Source organism: Carassius auratus, unplaced genomic scaffold (assembly GCF_003368295.1).
Source record: "Carassius auratus strain Wakin unplaced genomic scaffold, ASM336829v1 scaf_tig00215565, whole genome shotgun sequence".
NCBI lineage: Eukaryota > Metazoa > Chordata > Actinopteri > Cypriniformes > Cyprinidae > Carassius > Carassius auratus.
In genome coordinates, this window is record NW_020528142.1 from 877,286 (window position 1) to 903,344 (window position 26,059).

General features: G+C 37.2%; 1 protein-coding gene across 1 annotated transcript in view; it reads left to right on the forward strand.

Moving 5' to 3' along the window:
* The first annotated feature begins 1,743 nt into the window (after positions 1–1,743).
* The window catches only part of LOC113094989 (vascular endothelial growth factor C-like), a 34,931-nt gene continuing 10,615 nt past the window's right edge, over positions 1,744–26,059 (forward strand). Inside the window, exons 1-4 of the mRNA XM_026260575.1 lie at positions 1,744–2,280; positions 13,466–13,676; positions 13,888–14,078; positions 17,018–17,157. Coding sequence (XP_026116360.1) covers positions 2,164–2,280; positions 13,466–13,676; positions 13,888–14,078; positions 17,018–17,157 — 659 coding nt within the window. The 5' untranslated portion in view covers positions 1,744–2,163. The remainder of the gene's footprint in view (positions 2,281–13,465; positions 13,677–13,887; positions 14,079–17,017; positions 17,158–26,059) is intronic.

A 26,059-nucleotide genomic window follows, 5' to 3' on the forward strand; every position in this document is an offset into this window, starting at 1 on the left:
GGCTTTAGTTCTTATACTAAGATAATTCCTCAAGGAAACCATACACTACAGGAATAATTGCATCTTTTTTAATGTAATGTATATGTAATGTGTTGCAAAAAACGCTCAGAAAACAAGAAACAAATAATGTCAGAAAAAATCCTCACATCAGTTTTAAACTGGTAAAGGCCAGTTATTTCTTATAATAAAGGCATTAAACAAATCCTACATAAAGCTGCTTTCATTTGAAAATAGTTCTGGAGGACAAAGCACAGAGAGTTTATATAAGGACACCGATTCCAGATTACTTGGTATGTGTGGGCCGAAAGAGGGAAGAATGTAAAAGGATGTAAACGGCCATGAAGAAAACAAGCATGAAAGTCACAGTCAGCTTCTGAATCTCTTTGGGACTAAACCTAAGGATGTCAAAAGTCCTACTGAGGAAATCAAATGCCTTCTAAAAAAGATGATATCAGTTGTAGTTGAACTTTTAAAGCAGCTCCAGATGCCTGGCTGATGATGTTATAACTTCTCCAGTGAAGTAATGTGTTTAGTAACGTCATTGCAAACCTGCAAGCCCTGTTAATCCTTATAAAACCAGTCTGAACTTTGACCTTTTAGTATTAGACCAATCAAAGCATTAAGGGAAGCAGAATAAGACCTTTCATGAGCAAAGATAAGTATATTAAGTAGGCAAAAGAACTGGCCACTGCCAAGTATATGAAGGAAAGGACTTTTGTTAATCATTTACAGTGATTTGGAATTACTATGCCATTTGCATGTGCAATTGCTTGGCCATCAATTAGGTATAATCATTTATTTTTATAGAGTTTTTAATTGAATATAAACAACAGCAATATTTTCTCTATTTCCCTGGAAAACCAAATGTGCATTGTCAGGTATTTTCACAGTGAATTATTCAGTAGTGTCATGGCTAATTAGGTTATCATTCACAAACCCTTAGCCCTGAGCCTATTCAAACTAGACCTTTAGTGTTAACACTGAATGCGTTTGACAGTGCATGTTTAGCCTGCTACTTCAAGTAGTATTTGAGAAGATCACAAAATTAAATGCAACCATTTGACAGCGGTGAATGGAACACAATGACTCAAGTGGGTCTTGCATTCCAATGCATTAGAAGAGCACTCACTGAACTTGAGGACTAACCCCCCTTTGGAGAAGATACCTACTACAGAATTAAAACCTCCCCTAGCAGCTCATTCCGCATCGGGTGAATTCAGGTAAACCATTTCACTTTTTGACAGTCATCCCAGTTAACCCAATCCCAATCAGAAAGGCACAAATAACTGTCCATAAATTAATCTGCTTTATTTATTGTTTTTATTTTTATTTATTTGTTATTTCATTTATTGTATTTATTTATAGTTATATTTTCAACAAGATTTTGCAGCAAACAACTTAGTTGTCAACAAGTTGTAGGCTACAAAATTTGTATAATTTTTAAAATAGGTTAACAGTTGTTCAATAAATACAGTTGTTTAACAATTAGTCACATTGATTACTTTAATGTCGCTCTTGCGTCAGTTTTTGAAGCCTCAATGCCCCTGTCCCCGTTCCACTGCATGAGGAAAAAAGGGGGGAAAAAACAGAGTAAAAAAAACATGTCTTAGTTTTCATTGTGAGATAAACTATTCCTTTATCTGACATTTCGCCTTTAACAAAAAAAAAAAAAAAAGAAAAGAAAGAAAGAAAGAAAAAAGCGGCAAATGTAGAGGTTCATTCAGTGCGCTTGTGCGTTTACACGATGCGTTTGACGTGCTGTAGTTGACACCTGAGAAAGCGCGCGTGCCACGACTCATATTTCTCTCTTATGTCTCGGAATGTCTTACGGCGAACGGAGAGGCAGGCTGGGGTAAACGGAGAGGGGGAGGGAGAAGGATCCAAAGTAACAGCGTGAAATTGCATAAAACATGCCAGTGGGCGCTCCGCGCACTTCCACACGCTCTCCGCACGGAGTGGATGTTCACATCCGTTTGTGAAGGGACGAATTCAGAGTGCGTTCCATGGACCAGTATCGAAGTGCCTTCTTAAAATGTTGGATGTATACATGAGTGTTATTTTAGTGTAAGGACCGAGATTTCTAGAAACCTGCTGCTGAAAGCTGAAAAAAGAGGAACTTCCAACAGACTCTGCTCAGACTTCAGAGATTTTTTTTCTTCTAAAATGCACTTATTTGGAATTTCTGTCTTCTGTCTCGCATTGATTTATGCAACCCTTGCTTTGGAGACGAGTCACGACTACTATGATTATGATTATGACCAAGATGAAGGGGATGCCATGGTAAGCACCGGCAAGCTCATTTCCACGTCATCTTAAAAGTAGAAAAAATTGGTTTAAATCATCATTTATTGGTAATGATTTGTTGCCCTTTAAGCATGAAGGAAACTCATAATACATGCTACTATAATTATTTTAAAACTTAGTATTAGGCTACTTCTTGAAGCATTGAGGCAACATATCAGCAGTCAACATCACTGGCACTGGTTGTGACTATATTGTTGTAGAACTTAGCCAAGATTCCCGATTCATTTTATTGAGAAACCTTTGCAGAAACACGTGAATGAAATTTGTCTATAATTCAGAAAGCTATTTCAAACTCTAACGCTTGGACAGATTTTAAAAGCCTTAAATAATTTAGAGTATGATGTCACATGGTGCTTACCTTTGACCTTACTCATCATTATATATGACTGCCCTCTTTTTACATTGGTGTTCTAATTCAACAGGGTTGTTGAAAACACAGTGTACCTCTAGAATATTCACCACTTCCATCTATTTAGCATCCGGGTATCATATTGGAACAGAAAAATAGGAAATGATTCACATCTGAAGCAAAAGGGATAATTTGTTTTTGTAATTAAGCATTCACACATCACTGGTATAAAAGGAAAATTATTTGAAAGCACAATTATATTGCTATAAACGGTGGAAGCAGGTGTCATTGGGTCAGCAACTTCAGAAGTAGTTTCTCTCTGTTTGAACGAAAGAAAGTAAGAAAGAAAGAAAAAGAGCTATGACTTTAAACATTTTAATTTGATCATGTATATCAAGATCCATATACTCAATTGGTGCAATTCTTTTTAATATCTCTCGGGAGCTTCAAAGTGATCTGTCTGCACACAAGAGGATATGTCTGTTAGTTCTTACTGTACTGTACTGTCTCTGTACTGCTTTTGGCTTGCCCAGCCATTAAACATGATTACTTTGACACAACATTCTATCTTTTCATATACAGCAGCAGTGGACTCTTTGGAACTTTACTATGTGCAGTGTATAAATGATACCATATGCTACATGCAGCAACATGGACATCTTGACAAGATCTTGAAATTATTCCCACTGGTAATGTGCGACATGGGCTATACACTAATCATGATTGCCTAAAAATAGACTTTGTTAAACTTTGTTTTCACTGCTCTCTCTCTTAAACCTTTTAACCTTTGGGTCACAGAGAAATTCAATGGTTATTAAGATTCATTTAGCTGGAATTCACTGAGAGTAGGGAAAGTCAATTGTAAGTGCGACAGCAACATAAAAAAGCTGCTGAATTTCTTGTGGTTTATTTTCAGTACACTTGGTTGATATTTGTCTTGTTCTTATGCCATGGAATTGAATAATTGTTCCGTAATTGCACATGTGGCTGTATGTTATATGAAAGTATGGGATGGGTGACTTAATAATTCACTGGGCATCAGTCAGCACTCGGCTAATATACTGATCTTATTACTCTCCCTTGGACTTTTCCTTCATGGCCATCTCTCAACTGTTTGGCAAAGCTGTCCTGTAATTCATGAGGAATTGTGATTCTAAATGTAAATCGTGAGGGTTGCGCATGTAGAGAGAGTTATTGTCAAGTAAGACTATCTTTCTGAAGGGGTCACTTGGGAAATGTGGGTGTTTAGGGAGTACACATGAGGTGCTGGGACTACTGATTTGTAGTCTTAATGGCTCTGCTGCAGTCTTGACCTCATTCATTTGGACTGATGTTTGGTTTCATCATGTGGCTTTACAGAAACTCCATCATGTTTAACAGGGATGTTGACTGCTTTAGGAATGCCTATTTTACATTATTAGCTGCTATGTTGCAAGTCTCTCGAGACACTCTGGTTTAAATAAGCATTATATTTCAGTCTGTGTGAGTGTCTGTATGGTTAGTGATGAATGCCTGAGAACAAACCACCCATGATAAAGCACCTCCAGCTTTTCCAAACAATGCTTATTTATTTCTGCCCTTTGGTGATAACTAAGGGATTCCCCAGGGACGTCCTTTCATGTGTGAGTGTGTGGTCATGTGTACTTCCCAGGTAGGAAAGTTAGCACAGGTGGAACAGATTACTCACATCTGCCTCTCTTATCTTTTCTACTCTAATAGCCTATCCACCTGCCAGATCTGCTCATCCCTTAGCTTCAGATATAGCAGAACCACCTTTCAACACTTTCACAACTTTAGAGGAGCTTTCACCTGGGGGGCAGGGAAAGTCAGAGGTCTTGATGACAGAAGCAAGAAGACTGTCAAGTCCTTGGGGAGGTCAACAGTTCAACTATTCTTTGAATTAGGCAACTACTGCAAATGGGGTGTTTCAACAGTTGTTACTTCTTAAAACCTATTTTTAATGCTGTACAGGACTGACATGGTTGAAAGGCTTCAAAGTGTTTTTGGGAAGTACAGCATAGTCGTTGAATGAATAAAACGAGTGGGTGATTTGATGTGAGGTTTGGTTCAGTTCTCAGTTCTTTTAGATGAGGCTGCAGTGACGTCACTTACTACACGTGTATAAAAGGCTTAATATAGTTTAAGGCTTAATGTCAGTTTAGATTTAACATTTTAAAATCATTTTTATATCTTTTATATCAATTTTATGTTTTATATTTATTATTACTTAAACTTTCCATCAATTAAACAGCACTACAAACTGTTCCCGAAAATCTGGCAAGTGAGCTTTGCTGGTTTAAAATGGACTCATATAAATTGGTTCATATAGGCTTGAGATATTTCTTATAATATACAAAATATTAAAGTCCCTTTTCTCTGTAATTTTATTGAACAGCTTTTCCTTCATGTTTTCAGTGCACAACATAGATTTTAGACTTTTGACAACTTTTATTTTTATAATATCTTTTCTAAGGATGAAAGGTATATTTACATTTACATTTAATTTAACAGACGCTCTTATCCAATTTGAATTACAAATGAGGACAATGGAAGCAATAAAAATCAAGTCTCAGTTAGCTTAATGCAGCACACGTAGCAAGGATTAATATATATATATATATATATATATATATATATATTATAATAATAATAAATAAAAAGGAAACTGATAGAACAGAAAAAAGTATAGCGTAAGCTAGTGTTAGAGCCCTAAAATTAACTATAAAAACTGTCAGTACCATTAAAGGGTTAGTTTGCCCCAAAATGAAAATTCTGTCATTAATTGCTCATTATCATCTCGTTCCAAACCAATTAGACCTTTGTTCTTCTTCATAACACAAATGAAGATATTTTTGATAATATGAGAGCTCTCTGACCCTCAATAGACAGCAATGTAACAGCAATGTTCCCAGGATCCAGAAACATAGGAAGGACACTGATAAAATAGTCCACGCGACATCAGTGGTTCAGCCGTAATTTTATGAAGCTATGAGAATACTTTGTGTGTGCAAAGAAAACAATAATAACAGAATTCTTCTTACCGTCTTCCGCCATTTTGGAGAGTAACCCAGAGCGTAATCAACGAAATCAGTATTGTTTACGTTCATCATGTGCACGCTGTCAACTGAACATAAACAACAAGGATTACGTTCAGCGAAAGCGCACCCATGATTTTATAAAAAAATATCTTAATTTGTGTTCTGAAGATAAACGAAGGTCTTAAAGATTTGGAACGACATTAGGTTAATTATTGACATAATTGTCCATTTTGGGCGAAGTAACCCTTTAAAAATGTACTAATATTTACCATTTAGGTACTAATATGTATACTTTTGGGACTAATTTAACCTATTATGCAATAATGTACAGAGGTGTACTTTTGAAAAGGGTTCTGCTTCAGTGACGGGTTCTTCCCCAGTCACAGCTTCTGCTCCTTTTTTTATGAGAGTATAGCTTTTGTCTTAATAATTGTATTTGTTAAGGTTAACCAAATTAAATGTCTCTCCTCATGCAGTGACACTCTCATGGACAGATAAAGGAGCCCATAGATACTTTTTAGTTTGTACATCATTTCTGTAGTAATCGTACATTCAGTCTGAACAGCAGTCACTTTGATGTTACCATTTGTCTCTTTCTTTCTGTGATGTCTGTAAACCGGCTGTATGTTTCAGTCCCCTTCAGCAGAGGAATTCAGCTCTGACTGGGCCCAGCAGTGTGCCTGAAGCATCTGGGGAACTTTTTTCTGTGTGTTTGACACTTTTTTTTTTCCTTTTCAGATCTCAGATCTGCTTGTCCAATTTCGTCTGCAAGGAGAAGCACTGGAATCTGTGTTAGATCAGAAAATTCAAGATCATTAAAAAAATATATTTTTACCCTCATCCTTCTAGGAAACAACTTATCACTCACATTATAGCCAAGTGTGTGGCCAGTATGGGAGCATAAAACAGTGGTAGTACCAACAGTGGTTGGTAGACAATAAAACAGTGTTTCCCAACTTTTTTTGTTCAGTATCAGTATTAGCATTAAGGCGGGCATACACTGTGCGATTTATGTGCGATTTCGGCAAGGTACCAACTCACACTGTACAAGTAGATCGCATGCAGAATTCAGTCCACACTACACACCGTGTCACCATGGTTTTGTTTATGGTTTTGCGCATGCGCAGTGAAATGTCAGAAATCCATCTGACCAACCGATTGCCGGTCGGGAGAGGTTAATCGCCTCTCGTTTCCCTTTGTACACTGCAAGAACACTGCACGACAAACGACGCACGAAAATGCTGAAAATCGGCCCGACCCCAAAAAGAGTCGCATGAGTCAGAATTCGCTCAAAATCGGATGAAAATCGCACAGTGTATGCCCGGCCTTAGGTACTGCATTGTATCAGAAATGCATTCTTTTTAACTCATTATACTGGATATAATTAAGCATTATCATTCATTTATTGGTCACCATTACAATAATTCATTTTTAAACTACAAACAGTAAATAATGTACTGTTATGGGTGTCCAAACTTATTCATGGAGGGCCAACATCCTGCAGAGTTTAGCTCCAAACTTAATTCAACACACCTGAACCAGCTAATTAAAAAACTTCCAGACAAGTGTCTTGGAGCTAGTTGGAGCTTAACTCTGCATGATGTTGGCTCTCCAGGAGTAGGATTGCACACCCCTCATATAAGTGAAATAATAACAATTATAAAACTCACCAAGCTTCCTCTGCCTTTAATGAAATGGCTTGTTTGACTCTTCAGCGGGCAATCATGCAGAAACCTTCCTTAAGACCACATGGCAGATTTATTTGTAATTAAAATTTAGATGGGACAACATTAGCACCTCTAAATACCATAGAAGCAAGAAATATCACCCACAAGTGGATATGCAATCATTTGTACAAATCTTAATGAGAAGTCAAGATTTTCAGTGAAGCAAAGACTTGCAGATTAACAAAGACTTAGAGAATTACAAAAGAAATGGAAATCTTTCTAAACCCCTGGGATCACCGCCCTAAAGGATAAAACAGGTTTTTTTTACTGACGCGTTCATTTTGTCAGAGTGAGACAAAGTAAGAAACAGGCAGTGCGCATCTAGGCTGAGGCCAGGAACAAAGACTGTTCTAAAACAAATATATGATCCATTGTAGAAGCACACATATTATTACTTCTGGAAAATGGAGACAAGAATAGTGCATTAGTTTACAAATTAATCGTAAAGTTGTATTATGCTACATGATGCAAATGTGTGTATTCCTTCATATTTTGTTAGTTCCTTTTTTTCTGCCAGGTGCCAAAAAAAAAAAAAAAAAACTACAATTTCAGTATTTGTGTCCTGTATTTACTAAAAGAATGCAGAAGAAGAAAATTGTTATGCCAAAATAGTTCACCCTCATGTAATTCTAAATGTGGATCAAAAAAGAAGTTATTTTAGCTGAATGCCCAAGCTGGCCTTTTCTATTCAGTGTTAATATGTTAATATGTTAGAAGCAGAAACAGTTTAAGAGCATAGCAACTTGGAATATCAGTTTATTCATTGATTTTGCTTTCCACAGAGGAAACAAAGCCATACAGGTTTGGAACAATGTGAGCGTGAGTACTGTAAATGATGGCAGAATAATCTTTTTTTTTTTTTTTTTTTTTTTTTTTTTGACAAACTAATCCTTTAAAGCTTTCTTAAGACTTCGCAAGAGATCTGCAATCCACATGCCAAGACGTATGAATACTCGCAGAGTGGATTCTGCTTAAACCTTACTAATGTCACTCTTGACAGTTTCTGTTCAGACAGGATATTTGCTTCATATAATTCTTTAAGTATGCCAAAACAAGAACCCCATACCCCCTTCCCCCACTGTTTCATTGGGATTTCATGTACAGCTCTATTATGTTTTGGAGAGCTTAAGAATTGGGTTACAGAACATTAGAACTAATATCCCTGTGGTCTTATTGAGTAGTGGGCAACCCTCCAGGCTAATAACTTTATTGCACCACAGAAATCTTTACCAAGTATGCGTCAGTAGTGCACAGTAATTGCATCCTGACATATGCCCGCCTCTACACGTGAAACGGATCAGACCAAGAAAGCAACTCTTTCTAAAAAAGGAAGAGAGGTTCTTATGGGACTCTGACCAAACTCTAGATTATTTCATCAAATCAACGTGAAATCAAAATGAACACTGTTTATTTTCCTAAAGCACATTCCTGGTCTTGTTCTTGATTCATCTGTGCATGCTGTTCCAAATTGTCCAAAAACTAATTGTTTACCTTTATGATCTTTTATCAAAATGTAATGACTTGGTCCGCCACAGGACCGAATTTCCATTTTGGCTGAGACTCAAAGCCAAATGAAAGTGAAAACTGATATCATTTCAATCAAAAACAACTTAATTCTAGTGTTTGCGTATTTAGCAATTGCGCAAAACAAAGTGTAATTAGTGCAATGCAATTGCACTGGAGCTTATTATCTGTTTATATTTTAGAAAATATTGTTTTTGAATGTACTGATTCAGACACTGACAGAGTCCTGTATTATTACCCGCTCTGTGTTGTATCCAGTGTTGCTAGGTCATCTTAATGGATGTAGCAGATACTAGGTTTAAGACTGGAAAAATAATTTCCATGCACATGGTCTGGTCTCAAGAGCGCATGCATGTGCATTAGTGTGTGTACTGAGTCCAGCGGTTAGTTTAAAATCATATGAGAGACCGTAATATAGCATTCATGAGTTCTCTGCCTTGGGGAACATCTCAATTGCCTCAGAAAAACAGGAAAGATTAGGATTGTTTGTCTGAAATGTGGGAAGCTTGGATGTCGAAGAGGGTCTCAGTTACTTTTCAGACTTGTGGCCAGACTTATTCTCAAAGGAACTGGTTCTCCACTAGGTCAAAGGCTCAAAGCTTGCAGTCAGATCTAGGGTTTCTAAGAGATCATTAGAGGGTTAATGATATCTCAGATCGTCTTCCTCTCCTCCTGAGTGTTGGCTTGTGTAGCCTCAGACATGCCCTCAGCAGACTTCAACGACATCCTTCAAGTTCAGCGAGCAGAGTGCCATTCGCAAGCCTGCTCTCTGGAGTCCAATACTGAGGATGAAAGGTATGTCTGGAACAGATGCAACATGTGTTCTTGTGCATATGTACCAATGCTAGTGTCCACGATGGGGGCCATGTTCCACCTGAGGTCACTGAGGGTGTCTGTTGTCTGCAATACTCCCCAGTGACAAGGTTTTTTTTTGTTTGTTTTTTTTTTTTTTTACCAGAAATCAATACAATGCTACTGATTTTAAGTGTGCAAAAATAATCTGGTTATCCACTGTATCCGCTGTATGTCACATCACATTCACTGTTATAATCTTTATAACTGGCTGGTCCTCTCTTCACATTCTCATAACTACCCATTATAGATAATAAACCACAAGTGATTGCCTGAGAGGCCTTTGGAGCATAAAAAAATGCTTGTTTTTTTTTTTTGTTTTTTTTTTTACAGACTGGTTTGTTATGAATCTGTTTAATAAATATTAAATTATGTAATAAAATGGTCTGTTTTGTTGCTGAAAAACATTTCAAATAACTATATTTTTGCAAGTACTTAAAAAAAAACCTGATTACGTAATTGGCAGCAAGCAATATCTCAACCTAAAGAGTATATGAAAATGATATCAATGAAAATGTGAAGGCTGACATTTTGATTAGGTTTTAGCGTAGGAGTATGAGGTGACTGTAATGGAAATGAAACTGTATAAACCTGGCATAAATATGAAGCATTTTGACTCAGACTAAAGGAATTTATTCAGTGAGGGTGCCTTCCAGAAACCTCATCCAAAATAGCTCCGGATACTGGTATCAGCAAAGAGGATAAACGCTAACCTCATTGCCAAAAAAGGATCTAGTTTTTTTTATTTTTTTTATTGTGTCAGTTTTGTGGTTTGCTTCAGGAAACACGAAGCCGTCAAGAGACTGCATGTTGCTTTGGGGTTGTCTGAAATGATCCTTCTTTCTGATGATGCACATTTTATAACTGGCACAGAACTGTTGACTCAAGTTTGAACTTTTAATAATAGCATTCATGATGGGGTCATCATCGTCACTGGGATCCCTTGCGTGCATGGCATCAAATCTTGTTTTAGCTACAGTGAACATGGAATCCTGTTCCAAGTGTTAAAACCAGCTGCTTTCACTTGTGATTCATTCAATGAGACATACATTCTAGCATTAGTGGTGAATGATTCTTTCCCATTTTTTCTTTTATTATTATTATTGGTTCACATTGTCTGACCACTGATGATGTACGCATCTATCATCAGTTCATCATTTCATCACTTCCCATGAATCACTGTCCTTTGGAACCAAATGCAATCCCTTACTGAGGCCATTCCCACTTCAACTCTCAGAATTTTATTTCTGTAATAAAACTGCTATATGATGTGAGATGCAATCTGCCTTTAAAATTTATTTACATTTTGAATTTAACATTGAGACTGGCAAGCAAATGTGGTTAAAATGCAGAAATTTAGTACATAATAATTTATTATATATTATTGTTGTTGTTGTTGTTGAAACTGGTATTTATTTTGTAATACAATCCCTAAATTGAATCGGATCACAATAGTGAAACAATGAATGCCTTTCTGGGTCAAGTGCCCACAGACTTCATGGTTCCCATTTGTACCGTTCTCCCACCAGTCTCTTTTTTTGTTTAGTTGCTACTGAAACATAAAAATAGGGCATTGTATCTGTGTTTTTACAATTACCAAACCTGAAGTTTGGGACTGACTCACGTGTGAATGTGTCTGTATGCTGAACACCACACATCATTTTCTCAGTCTCCATTGTTTCTGTTAGGAAACAGACCAGTGTGTTATCTCAGGAATCACTGTAAACAAAGGCATGGAAGAGGCCATATACAATAGTCTTGTTCATACTGTTTTTGTGGTATTTGAGTTTCCTGAATAAACAGAAGGGAGTCAATGCAGGGAGAAGCAGTCATTTCCTACAAGGATTGTATTTTTCCTCTTTCCACGATTAAAGCTATTTTCCTTGGTGTGCGGTGCAACTGAATGTTTGCAGGTAACAATGTGGGTTAAAATCTTTTTCAGCCATGTTTTATGATAACATTTGAAACTATGCAGCCTTAAAGTCATATTTCACATAAATGGTTACATTTTTATTTGTTGAGGGTGGGATTTTGGCGAAGTTCAGTGTCCTGTATCATGAAAAATGGCCTTCAAGTTTATACTTTCAAACTGTCCACTGTAACGCTCTTATTTGTTCTGAGGATCTCCTTTGAAAATTAGGGAAGTCGTGAGGACCAGAAAATCATTGCTTGCACTTACCTAGCCAAAATATTTTATTGTATGTAAATAATGGGTTTTACAACAAAATGTTAGAGTAAGAGAAACTATTTCCTACCATTTGAGATAATAAATTCTCCGCTGTAAACTTGGGGGTCTGCCTAATACGATTTCGACAAATAATACAGACTGGACCAATACAAAGACTGGCCTTCTTAAAGAGGAATGCAGAATTCTGATGTGGTTCAATTCAAGTTATAATTCCTTGTATTTATATAGTGTTTTTCTGGGCACCCAAAGCGCTTTACATAGAAGGGTAATCTCTGCATCCACCACCAACAAGTTGTGCTTTCTCACTTTTTTAACACCTCCACAAGTGGGGGAGGGTGCCCGTTTTTATCGACATTCATGATCAGCCATGTGGGTAAACTTGGCATGATTCCTGGAATGTCCCAGACAGCAGTATCGTTTTCCATCAGGCACTTTGGGCTGTTTTCAGACGCTGTTGGTGTTTTCACACTTCTTACAAACTCTCATTCTGCTGTGGATTAAGGGGAGTTCAAGGTTTGGGGGGATTTGATTGCGTGTCTGACATAGCTCCATCTTCACAGGCAACCCTGGATCACATCCATCGGCTTACTGAGTAAGCAATACAGTCAATTGTCTGGGCCACAAGAGACCATTCAGGTCTGACCATTCCATTAATTAAGAAATGGCCTGCGTGTCTAAGTTTCAGACTTAATTTCCACACATTCATGATATAGATAACCTTTACCTATCTGATGATTGATTATGTAGCTGTTCATTTTAAGACCCCATATGTTGAGTAAAAAGTTTTTTGTAGTACCAGCTTGATTAAACACAAAATAAGCTTCTACTGGTAAGGTTAAACCAATGGCTTTTTATTAGTAAGAAAGCATCTGCTTAGGATATGCACAAACAGAGGTGCAAATGCCATAACCTAAATGGAGCTCTTCTAATTGTCTAGTAATATTAAAACAATGGAAAAGTTAACCGCATGTGTTTATGATTGTTGATCAAATATTGATTCAGTGAGTAAAGTCCCAAACCATCTTTTATAAGTCAATGAGAGATTGAAACATGCAATAAAAACAGTTGGATATTTCTCTTAGTCACTCTGGGATATATCCAATATGGCATGCTTAATTGTTGTAGTGGAAAGGCAATGTTCTGTTCCAGCTCATTGATCAAGCCCTCTTCATTGTGTCTAGCTCTGGTTTAACTCTCTTCTGTAAGTGTAACACTGCTGGTTGCTGGTAGTTATGCAAAAATGAAAACACTGTTATCATTTACTCTTACCCTCATTTACATAAACAGAGATCTTCAAGTGTCACTCTGGTGTAGCTCTCTCAAGGAAGAGTAATTTTCTGATTTGTGACACCTGTGGCATCATCCCCGAGGAAAAAGTTAACAGAACTGTGACAGTAAATATGAACTGTGTAATGGAACAATTCCCTGTAGTATAAGCTGACATGCTTTTCCCCAGTTTTATTCTGTTTCTCTGTCTTATCAGGAGCATTCAGAGCCAGACTTTGTGGAGCAGTTGCGTTCAGCAGGTAGCGTGGACGAGCTTATGAGAATCGTTTATCCCAGCTACTGGAGCATGCTGAAGTGTCGTTCCAAGATGGGATTGCACTTACCTCAGAGAGATCACAGCTCCACAGAAACAAGGTCGGAGGAGGCCTCCTATGCGGCTGCTTTCATCAATCTTGAAATTTTTACAAGTGAGTGACTATTAATTTAGGACCAGCACAGACTGCCATTATTGTCTTACAGACAAGACTTTTTGACAATCCTGTGACAAAGTTTCTTTAGCAATGCCAAGCATGTGTCAGACTGTGATCTGCAATAATTGCAGTGCACACAAATCAATGCATTTCACTGTTGGACTTTTTTAATGTGTCTGTTCTTCCTGTCTTGCTGCGCTTCTTCCAGGTATTCAGACAGAGTGGAGAAACACCCTGTGCATGCCACGCCAAGTTTGTTTAGATGTTGGGAAAGAGTTTGGGGCAGCTACAAACACCTTCTATAAACCACCCTGCGTGTCTGTCTACAGATGTGGGGGCTGCTGCAACAGTGAGGAGCAAGTGTGCAAGAACATGAGCACTTCATATATCAGCAAGACGGTGAGTGATGCTATCAGCTTGTGACTGCATCCACAAATCTGTTTATGTGAAGGAGGGATGGAACCAAGTGTGAGCAGTATCGACATTCATTTTTAAGCTTCATTTTTCATCACTCATTTTACATAAATTTTACATCACTTTTTGGCCTTCCATGCACATGGAGACAACATTTTATCCCATGAAAACTGAGCTTATTAAAGGTGCTCTCCCAAATAGATACATTTGAAAATGTTGTTTTCACATTGTAGTTTTGACTGGAGGTGTTCAAATTTTTTGCACATTTGAAAATGAAGCATGTTTAGCCATGTTACGTGTATTGTACTGGTAGATATATGCAATTATGTGCAATTCACTTTCATAGCTAAATATATGGTAGTTGCTAAATTTTTGGACAATACTTGAAATCGGTTATGTGGACAGAGAGCGTTTTGAAGCAAAGATGACGTTTTCAAATGTATCCAGAATAATGTTGTCGATCTAATCTTGGGTTCAGCACACTTTTGGTTTAAGCCTCAGTCACATCTGGTGATTATTTGCATCAAATTCAGATAAATATACAGGCAATTTTGTCACTGCATACCTTAACTCACACCTTGTATATAATTACTATATACAACATATAAACTTGAATAAGCATATAAACTTGAATAATCTTCAGTCAAAACCATCTGCTTTTGTTTTAATGCCTACTCCCAGTGTAGACAAATCTCAGATGATCAGTTAAGCTTTGATTTAAAGAGTTGTGGATGAAACAGGTTTGGTTGGGAGGTCATGACTGTGAATTATTTGCAAGAAGGCCTCCTTTAATTACCCCCCTTATTTTGGGTGGGCTGACCTCAGCAGGCAATGGGTTCTCCTCATGTGATTTAAACCATGACGCCCTCCCACCAGTTGAGCCGCCTGAGCAGGTCAAGGTCTCCATGTCCACGCTACTGCGCCAGAGATGTAAAACTCCTATTCTGGGCACAAAGCCTGAACAGCAAATGCAATGTGAAGATATTTCAAAAAATCTTAGTAAGATATGGATTATGAAATTATAAGCTCCAGGTTTCATTGACGAAATGACTGGGTCAAGAGTAAAATATGCATTACATGAACATGGTTACGATTTGAATTACTGGTATTATTGTTGATAAGCTACTTACATTAAGCACAGTGCAATGTAATGCCAACAAAGCCTTTAAAAATGCCTACAAGAGTGAAATATCTGTGAAGCAACTGTGACAAGTGAACCTGTTAGAGCTTGTCATCAGTCTCAGAGAGAAAGTGAAACATATTAAATGGACTTTTGGTTTCGTCTGACCCTTGTTTCACCTGCACCTAACCAATACTCAGGCCTAGTAGACTGTTAATACTGCAGTAAAGTGTTTTTATCATCAAGAGTGGTGGGCTGACACATTTACAGGGTGAGCAAGTGAAGATTTAGGGATCACTTGTCCTGGTAAAAGCAGTTAATAAATAAATTATAGAGTCCTGCGAAAACATCAAAGAGAAAGAGTGTATATTTCCAAAGATTTTCACCCAATTGCATTTCACCAATTCAATCTTTGTTGAAAAGATATGGGTTGTTAATTTTTCCTTTGTTCTTGATTAATATTTTGTGTTAATGGCCCATTAAAGATAGTAAATATAGTTTTCTTATATTTACACTCTGCCTTTTTTATTGTTTTTGTAGACTGGATTGAGCTCATCAATACAGTACATTTTCACTGATTTCGATTGCTAAAGCAGTTGTCTTTAGATGAACAGTAGCTATGCAGTTAGAAAGTGACTGTATGACTTTGTGAACTTAAGAAACATAGAAGAATGGAGAGGTGTAGTGAGCCAACCAGTGGGGTCAGAGAGACTGTAAAATCCAATAATTCTCTTTTTTATCAAACACAATTCATTTATGTGTGTCTTGAGAGTGGTTTGTTAATCCAACAGGAGCAGACATGGGAGGTTTAGCATTCCAGGGCTTTTGGAAACGTGTTTGTTTGTTTGTCCCGCTAAAAGAATTTACTGCCTTGGATCTGAATATGAAGTATGGAGGTCTATAGCAGCTATTATGCATCTCGAAGAGACTGCACAGAGTCCATGATGAATAGACAAGACAAAAGAGACCAAAAATTAAATTTATGTCATCTATGACTCAGCCTCATGTTGTTCCAGGCCTGTGTGACTTTCTTTCCATGTTCTTTTCCATGAAATTACAATTACGTCAACTGAAGCCTTCAGACTTCAAAAAAGATACAACAACATGAAAGTATCCTAAAAGTGGTGAGTTAACACTCATAGCACTGAAGGGGAAAGTTTAGCAGTGAATTCTGATGCTGTTTGGCATCAGAACACATGGATTAAAGCAGACATTTATGTGGAACTATTTTATTTTACTTTTATGGTGCATTTATGTCATGTTTTGAAGCTTGACCAGAGAATTCTTCAGAAATTCTACTTTTATGTTCCACATTAGAAATAAAGTCATATGCACTGCAGCAACCTAAGGGTGAGTTTATGATGACAGAATTTTAATTTCTGTGTAAAATTTCAGTTTAAGTAATTTATTGAATCATAGTTTAATTGCACATTCAACATAAATTCCTTGGAATGTTTCCTCATAGCAGGAGGAAGTTTTGATTTATTAGTCTAACAGTATTTGCCTGCCTTGCAAATTATCTTGCACGAGTTCCTTATTACCAATTTCCCCTTACCAGTTTGATCAGACTGTAGTTGCGGTTGTGTCTGTACACTGATTTCACAGAAGGGCTCTACGCACTCACAGTTGCACAACTCCTTTAGACTTCAATCCATTCATTAATCTTGATTTAGATATAATTGACTGCCCACAATTCATTTTGTCATCCTGCACACTCCTTAAAGTAACCCTTCATCCAGTTTCACATCTTACCTCAGTTTGATTTAATTGAAAATATGACCTTTCTTCCATTTTCACTCTGCAGTTGTTCGAAATCACAGTTCCTATGAAGTATGGGGCCAAGCCAGTCACCATAAGCTTCGCCAACCACACTTCCTGCAGCTGTTTGTCGAAACAGGATTTGTATCGACAGCAGCACTCAATAATTCGAAGAGCCTTACCAGAGTAAGTCTTCACACTACCGCACATGTCCCTAAGCGCTAAAGTTTGATGAAGATTTTTGATGAGAGGTTTTGATGTGTTATGTCTGTACTATTTTATTTCTCTGTTGCTTTGAATGTTTGAGAGGTTAGAATAGAATATCACTGTAGACTAACACTGTGTACCACACTGTCATATTGTATCACGCCATAACAGCTTGATGCAGTCTACACTGTTCCAAATCCATTTGTACTGTTGTCAGAAGCAGTACAAGCATGTGGAGTACACCACATCATGCTCCATAAAAAAAGCCATGCATAAGAACGACATAAAAACTATAATTTATCTTTGAAGGTTTTTTACACACAGCATAAGAGATTTGATGATGTTAGCAAGTTGCTAAAGATTAGGTCACATTTACCTTTGTCAAATTTTCTTAAACTAAATACAGTCATTTCAATAGGAGTCCATGAGATAGGGAATTTCAAGTAAGGGCAAAATAATTCCCCATGTAAAAATCGTGGTTGTAGTTGCCAACAGCAAGTATTGACCATAAAAAAGCTGCTTGGTTTGCAAGTGACTTCTGTGTGAGCTGTACTTCATACATCGCTACACTATTGACAACAGACCTAATTTTCCATTAAAAATGCAGTAATGTGACCACACCTTAAGGTAATGGTGCAGTAATCTAATAAATATAAAACATATACAGTAGCACAAACAAATATTGGGAAAAAACGAAACAATTATGTATCCCACTAAACTTATTAACACTTACCGATACAGTATTGAATTAAAAAGTTTATTTGCGATCAACATTTCTCTCATCCACCATCTTGGATTTTTGTTTTCTGTTGGGAATATCTTTTCCTCCTGGCAACAACGTGTGAATGTCACTTTGGATAAAAGTGTCTGCCAGATGCATACATGTAAAGGTAGATGCTAAGTTGTGGAACAGGGCAACAGTTTTCTAAAATCTATTACTCAGCTCTAACAGAAATCTTGAACAAAGTAAGTGCTGATGTGTTAAATTGCACTCTGGTGTAGTGGGAGGATAACTTATATAAGAGATAAACTATCACACCAAGACATTCAAAAAAATGACTTGACTGTGTTCCCTGTTTGTTTTGGCCTTCTTTAGCATCTCATCAGCGGATATGTGGCTACACTGATGTGTGTATTTTGGATGTCGTTGCACACCCAATGACGTACAGTAGCTCATCAATTAGATTTTCATATTGGTGGTTTGGTGTGGCCACCCATTGTTAAGGCTGACAGAGGACTTCCTGTTCATCTGTTGTTTTAGGAATTTTGTAAGGCAGGAAAATCCCAGTAGGGAATCTTAATGAACTTACCATGCAGTGTGCAGAGTTGATGAACTAATGAGCACCGACAAGCGAGCTACAAAGCATATGTATTTTTTGTGGCCAGATGCAAACAGCAAAAAAGTTGTTTGTAATAGATGTTGAAATAATTATTGTTATATCAATTTAGGCGGGTGGTATCTTAACTGTCTGTGCTGAAGTACACAATTCATGGGATTGATTCCAGGTATTTTTGACTCAGGAAAAATACATATTATGCAAAATACGATGCATATTATTTACAATGTGGGTGAAAAACTAGATATTCAAATTTAACCATTTTAAAGCTGACTATATAGAATGTAATGCCCCTCTTGACTATATAGAATCTTTTGAAATGCTTAATTTGATATATAGAGAAACACTGATGGCCTTGCATTTTATCCACCACAGAAACAGAGACAGCCTTAACATTTAGTTTTCTCTTGTCCCAAACCCATTTTCTTTATTTCTGATACCTCTGCCACTTCCCTTGCTGCCAAGGTGAGAGATAGAGAAGTCATTTTAATGAGCATAGCAGAGCGTAGACACATGGCAAGAACTGTGAACTCTGTGAGGAAGAAGAATCAACTGTAAAAATCTTCAAATTTCTTGCTGTATCAGCTCAAAAGTTAATCTGAGCTGAAGTTTTTCCAAAATGCAACATAGCATGTTTAGCATTTCTATATTATGTAATGTTTAATCATTATGTAATGTACTATTTATTCAGATTGTCATAAAACATATACATTATTATGTGTTGTTTTAATGTAATTATCAGATATTGACAGCACTAAGTGAATTTAATTTACATTAAAAAAAAGAAGAAAAAAAAGAAAACAGTTTAACAAATCAGCTGAACAAAACATATTTTTTTTCATTATATCATTATATAATTGGAACATAAATTTAAACACTTATTTTGTTCCAAAAAAATAAAATAAAAAAATAGGTTAAGAGAGCTCCCTAGAAATTGGAAATCCCTATTTTAGACCATGAAATATTGAAATTTGTTTTGTTTTATACTTGACGTGATTTAACACTGTTGTCTTAAAGCAATAAATCAATGGAGATTGTGCTATATTGTGGTTATTGGGATGACTGTGTTTTGCAGTCACGTTCTTGCACGCTAATAACCATAATGTAGCTCCACCTCCATAGTGTATTTTTTTTTTTCTTTTCTTTTTTTTTTTGCAGACACATTAAAGGTATTGATTGCAAAAATAAAAAAGTTGCAAAATACTGTCTTGAACAGAATTGGAACCCTGAAGCTGTTTTCTATCTCTCAGTACTTTTCTAGAATTAAGCACAGCCCCTGTTTTCAGCCCTGCGTTGTTCCCTCACATGCTTTGTATAAATGTTTACCATTTTATCCTCTCAACGAACAACGGATTAGCCCATCCGCCTGTTTGTGACATAAGTCAACGTGCTAAAACGTGAGTCATTGTACACACAATGAGCAAAGGAAAGAAAGGTGAAAAAGACTTAATAATACACGCTTTGTGTGCAAAAACAGCGGCTGCACTTTCTGTGTAGAGGAAACCTATCGATCCCACATGTGTGGCAATGAAAGCCAGTTTGTTACTCCATCACTCAGAGATCTGTTTGCAAACAGGAGGGGAAGCATCACAGAGATGTTAGCCATGTTGGGAAAGGCAAAGAGGGTGACACACTTTGGGAAATGGCTTTTACAAAGGGCGTGTGCAGCTGCCGTTCAACATTTGTTTAGCTCCTTGTCATGGAACAGGATGTGTTATGTTAGTAAAGAAATATGAACTAGTTGACAGCCTTTGCTTGATGTCTTTTACATTGTGCATTTGCACAGTGCATTCAAGGCATTGCTAGAAAATATAAGTTTAGCCACAATAACTTCATTGATTGTGTTACTTCAAAACACTTCCATAAATCAAAGTGTTAAAGAGTTTTTCACCCAAAGATTATATTCTGTCATCATTTACTCACTCACATGTGATTCCGAACCCAGAAGCCTGAGAAATGTATTTGCCTCCATTGAAAGTCTAATCCATCGAAACTGTGATGCTTTAAAAAGTTTATAAAGATAAAAGTAGTCCACATGAATCCGGCGTTAAAGCTTCTGAAATCTTCTGAAGAGTCATGATCGCATTTACATTATTAATTTACCACTTTTATTCACATAAAAACATTGATCTGGGCACATCTATGGAGCACATCAAATATGGGACTTATTGCTTGAATTGCGCGAATAAACCTTCTTTTAGGAACTCAAATGTTCTTTCATGACACACGAGAACAAACACAATTGGTCCTCCAGCATCAAGCAAGCATGTTTCATCTTCTTTTACCCTCTAAGATGTGCTCTGTGTATGAGAAGAATGAAAGTATCAAGCGTTTAGAACAGCATGACAGAGACTAATTGATTACAGAATTTTTATTTTTGGGTGAACTGACCCTTTAATTATTCATCTTGCATGTTTGCATGTCAAATCAAAACATGCTAAATGCTAAAAAGCAACCCTGAGTCTTTCAGTGAAGAACTGGAGAAAAGAACTGTTTATTGTTATGTTTTTCAGAGCCTTTTTTTCTGAAGTCATCCCCTGTCAAAGTGATTTGCGGTAGGGGGAGTGAAAAGGAAAGAGGCATCATCCCCCCACTAGGTCCTGCACAGCCAGGCCTTGCTTAAGAAAAAGCAGATGTGTTCCTAGGGCGACCTGCACTGTGGAAGTGTGTTATATGTTGTTTTGGTTTCCCGGACACACTGAGGATTCATCTCCTCATTCCTCTCATGCTTTCACCCAAGCAGGGACAGCAAACTGTCTGCGCATGTGAGGATACCACTTTTTAGAGTTCAGTGCGGACGTGCAGCTTTACCTTTAGCTGACGTCATTTACTGTGCTTGTCTCTTTAATTGTTTACAGCTGTCTTTACAGCTGTAAAGGTCAACACCCGGGGTGGGAACTTGCAGTCTTGCGATCTTGTCCATGTTGCGTATTGTGCTTTCTGAATTTGTTCTTGAATAAGAGAAGTTTTTCATTTAATCTGACTCCGAGGTCCAGATTAATTCAAGATCACTCCAGGTCAGCTTTGAATGCTTTCAGCTCGATTATAATCTTGTATTTGGAAAAATCCTGCCCAAACCTGTGCCATCTGATAAAGACGAGGGCAGTCTGTGCTGCCAGGGGTTTAATGCAGGGTGGTCTTCTTCAAGCGTCCAGCTTTGAACTGCAAAGTGTTAACAAAGTCTTGCTGTTCTCGCTGTTTGCCGTGAAAGAGAAAACGTATGTATCTCACCTCAGATGTGTGGTCTAGAGTGTAACGTAGAATATAAACCCTACTGGTGTTATCAACACTTGTGCAATGCAATGGCAGAGGGCTGGTAGTGATTATCAGCAGTTGGCTCGTGGTTGCATTTCACTTTCTCTCACTCTGTATTGTTTTGGAGGTGATGATTCACTATGTTAGGAAAATAGAGGCTCTTCAGGAGCAGAAACATTCAGACATCACTGGGGCTATCATAAACAACTCAGACTGTTACCTAATGACTTTTGACCTACAGCTGCTCTTTATATGCCAATATGCATGCGTGTTTTTCATTAATTCATCAGGATTTTACTATTTTTTCCACTCTTTCTCGTAAACTACTAAGTTCTTATATAACTTCCCCTGAAAGAACTTAACACACCAAGAATGAATGGATGACATAGTTATTTATACATAGTTTGGAGGGAGCTGTGAAAAGCCATCCCCTTACTCTATTATTCTGTTGTTGGAATGTTTATAGCATGCAAATTCAATTCTTATAGTTTACAGTGTATATAGTGTTGTAGCAGGGCTCTTGCAATGTAAACTGCTCGATTCAGAATCAGAAAAAGCTTTATTGTCAAGTTTGTTCAAACACACAATGGATTTGTTTTAGTGGCAGGAGCTTCCAGTGGAGAAGAAAAACAATATGCACGACAATATTCAGCAATATAGGAATAAATATAAAATACTGAATAAAATATACAACTGTTTACAGTTGGGAAGCAGAGCTGCAGGTTGGTGCATTAATATAGATGTTTAACTGATGTGCATATTTCAACTGTGTTATGGATTTTAATGTGGCTCGTCCAGTCATAATCATTATGTATTCAGTTTGTTTTCAGTTTGTTTTAGATCAATTGTTTCATGATGTGATGTAAAAACTGGCTTCATTTGGTGTAAATAATCTGCTTTTGTGGTTTGTGACCTAGTGTTTAAAAAAATGTACAGTATATAATGATCATATTTGGTATAAATGGAATATTTTAACAAAATGTAATTCACTGGGGTATAGTAATTACACCATTATAATGCTTTTACTCTGGGGGATGTTGAATGCTTGGCTTGGAATCTGATTGGTTGATGAACGTTCTAAGGCATGCAGTTATGTTTTTAGGAAAACCCACATGTAAAGTGGTTCCTGGCAGGTTTACTTAATGACTTTGTAAGATTATTTCAGTCATTTTAAAGATCCTTATAACCTACAACAGCAAAAGAACCACATTACTTTGTTCCGTGTCATGCCTGCATTACTACCTCTGGTGTGCATTATTTTTTCTAAATATCCATTGGCCTGTCATCAATTATTCCCTATGCAAAACATCATTAGAATGATTTTCCTGCAAAAATAACAGTATTGCGATAATGCATACTTTTATCTTGATATAAAATTACCTTCATACCAATAATGCCTTTCTTCTGTTGATCTGAAGATCTCCCGGTTACAGCAACTGATTTCAATCTCTTGCACAGTTTTTTATTTCTGGAACATTTAGCAGTCCATTATTGTAGGTATGATAAGTAGTGTTTTCAGCACTGAGAAATACAGAGTGAAGAGGTTGTGGGTGAAATATGTTTTTGTTTTAACAGCCAACCTTCGTTTCGGCAGTTTAATGTTATTCAAAGTGCAGGCTGACTATCCCTTGTAGCATAGTTTACATTAACATATATGGAAAAGGATATTTATATCCTCTTTAGAATTTTAAATGTAAATCAGTTGAGCTGCGGACCTCTTCAGACAGCCCCCAGCAAAGAATGAATCAGCTCTGTGTAACAAACAACATATGGGTTTGTTGAGTTACTGTAAAGGTGGGAATGCTGATTTGTCTCTATGCCAGTGTAGTCGTATCAGATGCATGTTCTCCGAGTTATCCTAGCTTATATATTATCTTCCTGACACCTTGCTAGACTAAATGGAGTCGTCTGTTTTGCTTTACGCAAGGTGCAAGTGCACATGTTAGTCATCCAGTAGGTCGTCTTCCACCTCGCGTGGACCATATCATAAGTCCTTTTTAACTCCCCCCAGCCCCCCTGTTCTCAGGAATGTGTTGTCTTGTGTCACTGAGCATATGGTAATTGAAAACACATTGAGAACCCTGTGCATGTGTAGTTTACCACTGAACCTTTTCGGGCATAGTCTGCAATTTGCTTTATTTCACGGTTCTGATATTCAACAACCTGTTTCCCTTTTTCTAAGTAAACACCCGCAAAACTAATTATGCCGCCATCTGTTTGATTAGCTTGCATGGTATGTTTGAAGTTAAGAATGCAGAGCGGACTGACATGTAATGGTGTTTACAATGGATTGTGTCAAAAATACTTGTTCTGTCGTCAAACACATAACACACGTGGTGTTCAGTAGGGGTGCAATCTCAACACCTTGCGTCAGTTACACCTACTGTTGCTTCTGTTGCCGTAAACAAGCTTATTCAGTGATTGCTAAAGTTTTCATCATCTTCAGACATTCCGATATTCTAGTGTATTTGACTCAAATTAATTTAGTTGTTGGCATTCAACATTTCTCAACTTTGATGTAGAAATTGCACAATATTGTCTGAGTATCTTCTCATAGAAGATTGCAAAAGGTGAATAAATGGATAAATGTGCAATACATATATGTGACCCTGTCTGTGAAATCCATGCAGACTAAAGTCTCAAAATCTAATTATGAGATAACAAGCATCAAAATTAGATTTCAACAATTAATTTGACTATTGTCAATATTAAAGATGTGAAGGTTGTTTCACAGAATGTTCTTTACAAGTTAATGAAGGATGATTTTATGTAGAAAACACTAAATCACACAAAAAAGCTGGGTTCTCACAGACAGGGTCACATATTTTTGTCATTGTTGTCTCATGCAAATTGTTGGATGGTCAAAAGAGGTTAATTTTCAGTTTTCTTTCCACACTTAGTATTTATTATTTATTATATTATTATTTATTTGTTTGTTTCAGGAATAATGGATAGTTAATTGTTAATTAATGACCCCTATTTTTACATATTAGATTATCTTGCCATAATCTAATTGTCATTTAATTAATTAATTTAATCATATAAAAGCACTTTTAAATATTTAGCAAATTTCCAAATGAATATCCATTTTTCATCCTGTATATTTTAGTGTTCTGATGCCTAAATAAATTTTTAGCATTTAAGAATTATTATTATTAGCCGTAGGAGTAGCAGGCGCAGTGATATTATGAAACACCTGAAAATAGTTCCCGCTAGGAAATATCATCGCACAAAAGTTCCTTGAATGAGAGAGTAGTTCCTCGCCATATCGGCCTAGAAAATTGCATCTTTTAATTTTCCATCGGTCTTAGTACACGATGTAACTACAGAAGAGTCACGTTTTAAATAGGAAAATATAGAAACTCTTTGGTCATTTTTGAGCGAGATGCTAACGAATCAGATACAATGATCTATGCTAAGCTAAGTTAAAAGTACTACCGCCAGACGCGGAGATTGGCTGAATAGATATGAAAACGATAAAACTCAACTGTTTAACTCTAAGGGAGTTGGAAAATGAGTGAGTGTTCCTTAAGTGACAAACAGTTCTGAATGGGTAATATATCACCCATGCTGTCTAGGTGCAAAAGCAGTGATTTCATGGACAGCCAGACAGGAGGCTTGATCTATGCAAGAGAATGCTTCTTCGGTGGACCTGATCCAGCCTTGGGTCATGCTAACTGGTCCTGACCTGTCACCTTTTAGCCAGGAGAGGTTAATGATAGTGGACCTGTAATTGGAGCTGTTACATCCGTGTCAGTTCTCAGCAGGGTGTAAGACTGAACACACAAACACACACATTTGCACTCTTGCACACAGACACACATGTCTTCCAGTGCAAAGGTTGAGGGCAGACTGTGAAGTCTTCTGTCTCTCTGATCTAGAGGGGAAACCCACATCTGAGCCTGGTTTTTTGCTGGATGACTCTTAAGCCAAGTCTGCCTGGGGACCTGACATTATGCCCGAGCCACTTAAACTCTCAAAAACAGAGAGGAGGAGAGAGTGGAGGGTGGTAAAGACAAAGGGAGGGAGAAAGGGAGGTGACACAGTAATAAATAGCATGGGTCTGAATGGCCCCAACCGTATCATTCACTTCCACATCCTTTTTTTATTTCTTTCAGAAAAAAAAGTTGCTCTCCAAGGACTTGTTCATGAGTGGTATTTCCTTTAGGATAGACTTGGTGAGAGAGGGGTCTGAAGGTCTAAATTTGACTTTGTGATTGGCAGTGTTCAAAGTTAACCCACAGTAGAATCTAAATTTGGTTCTAGGCGTAACGTCACCTTACCTTTTT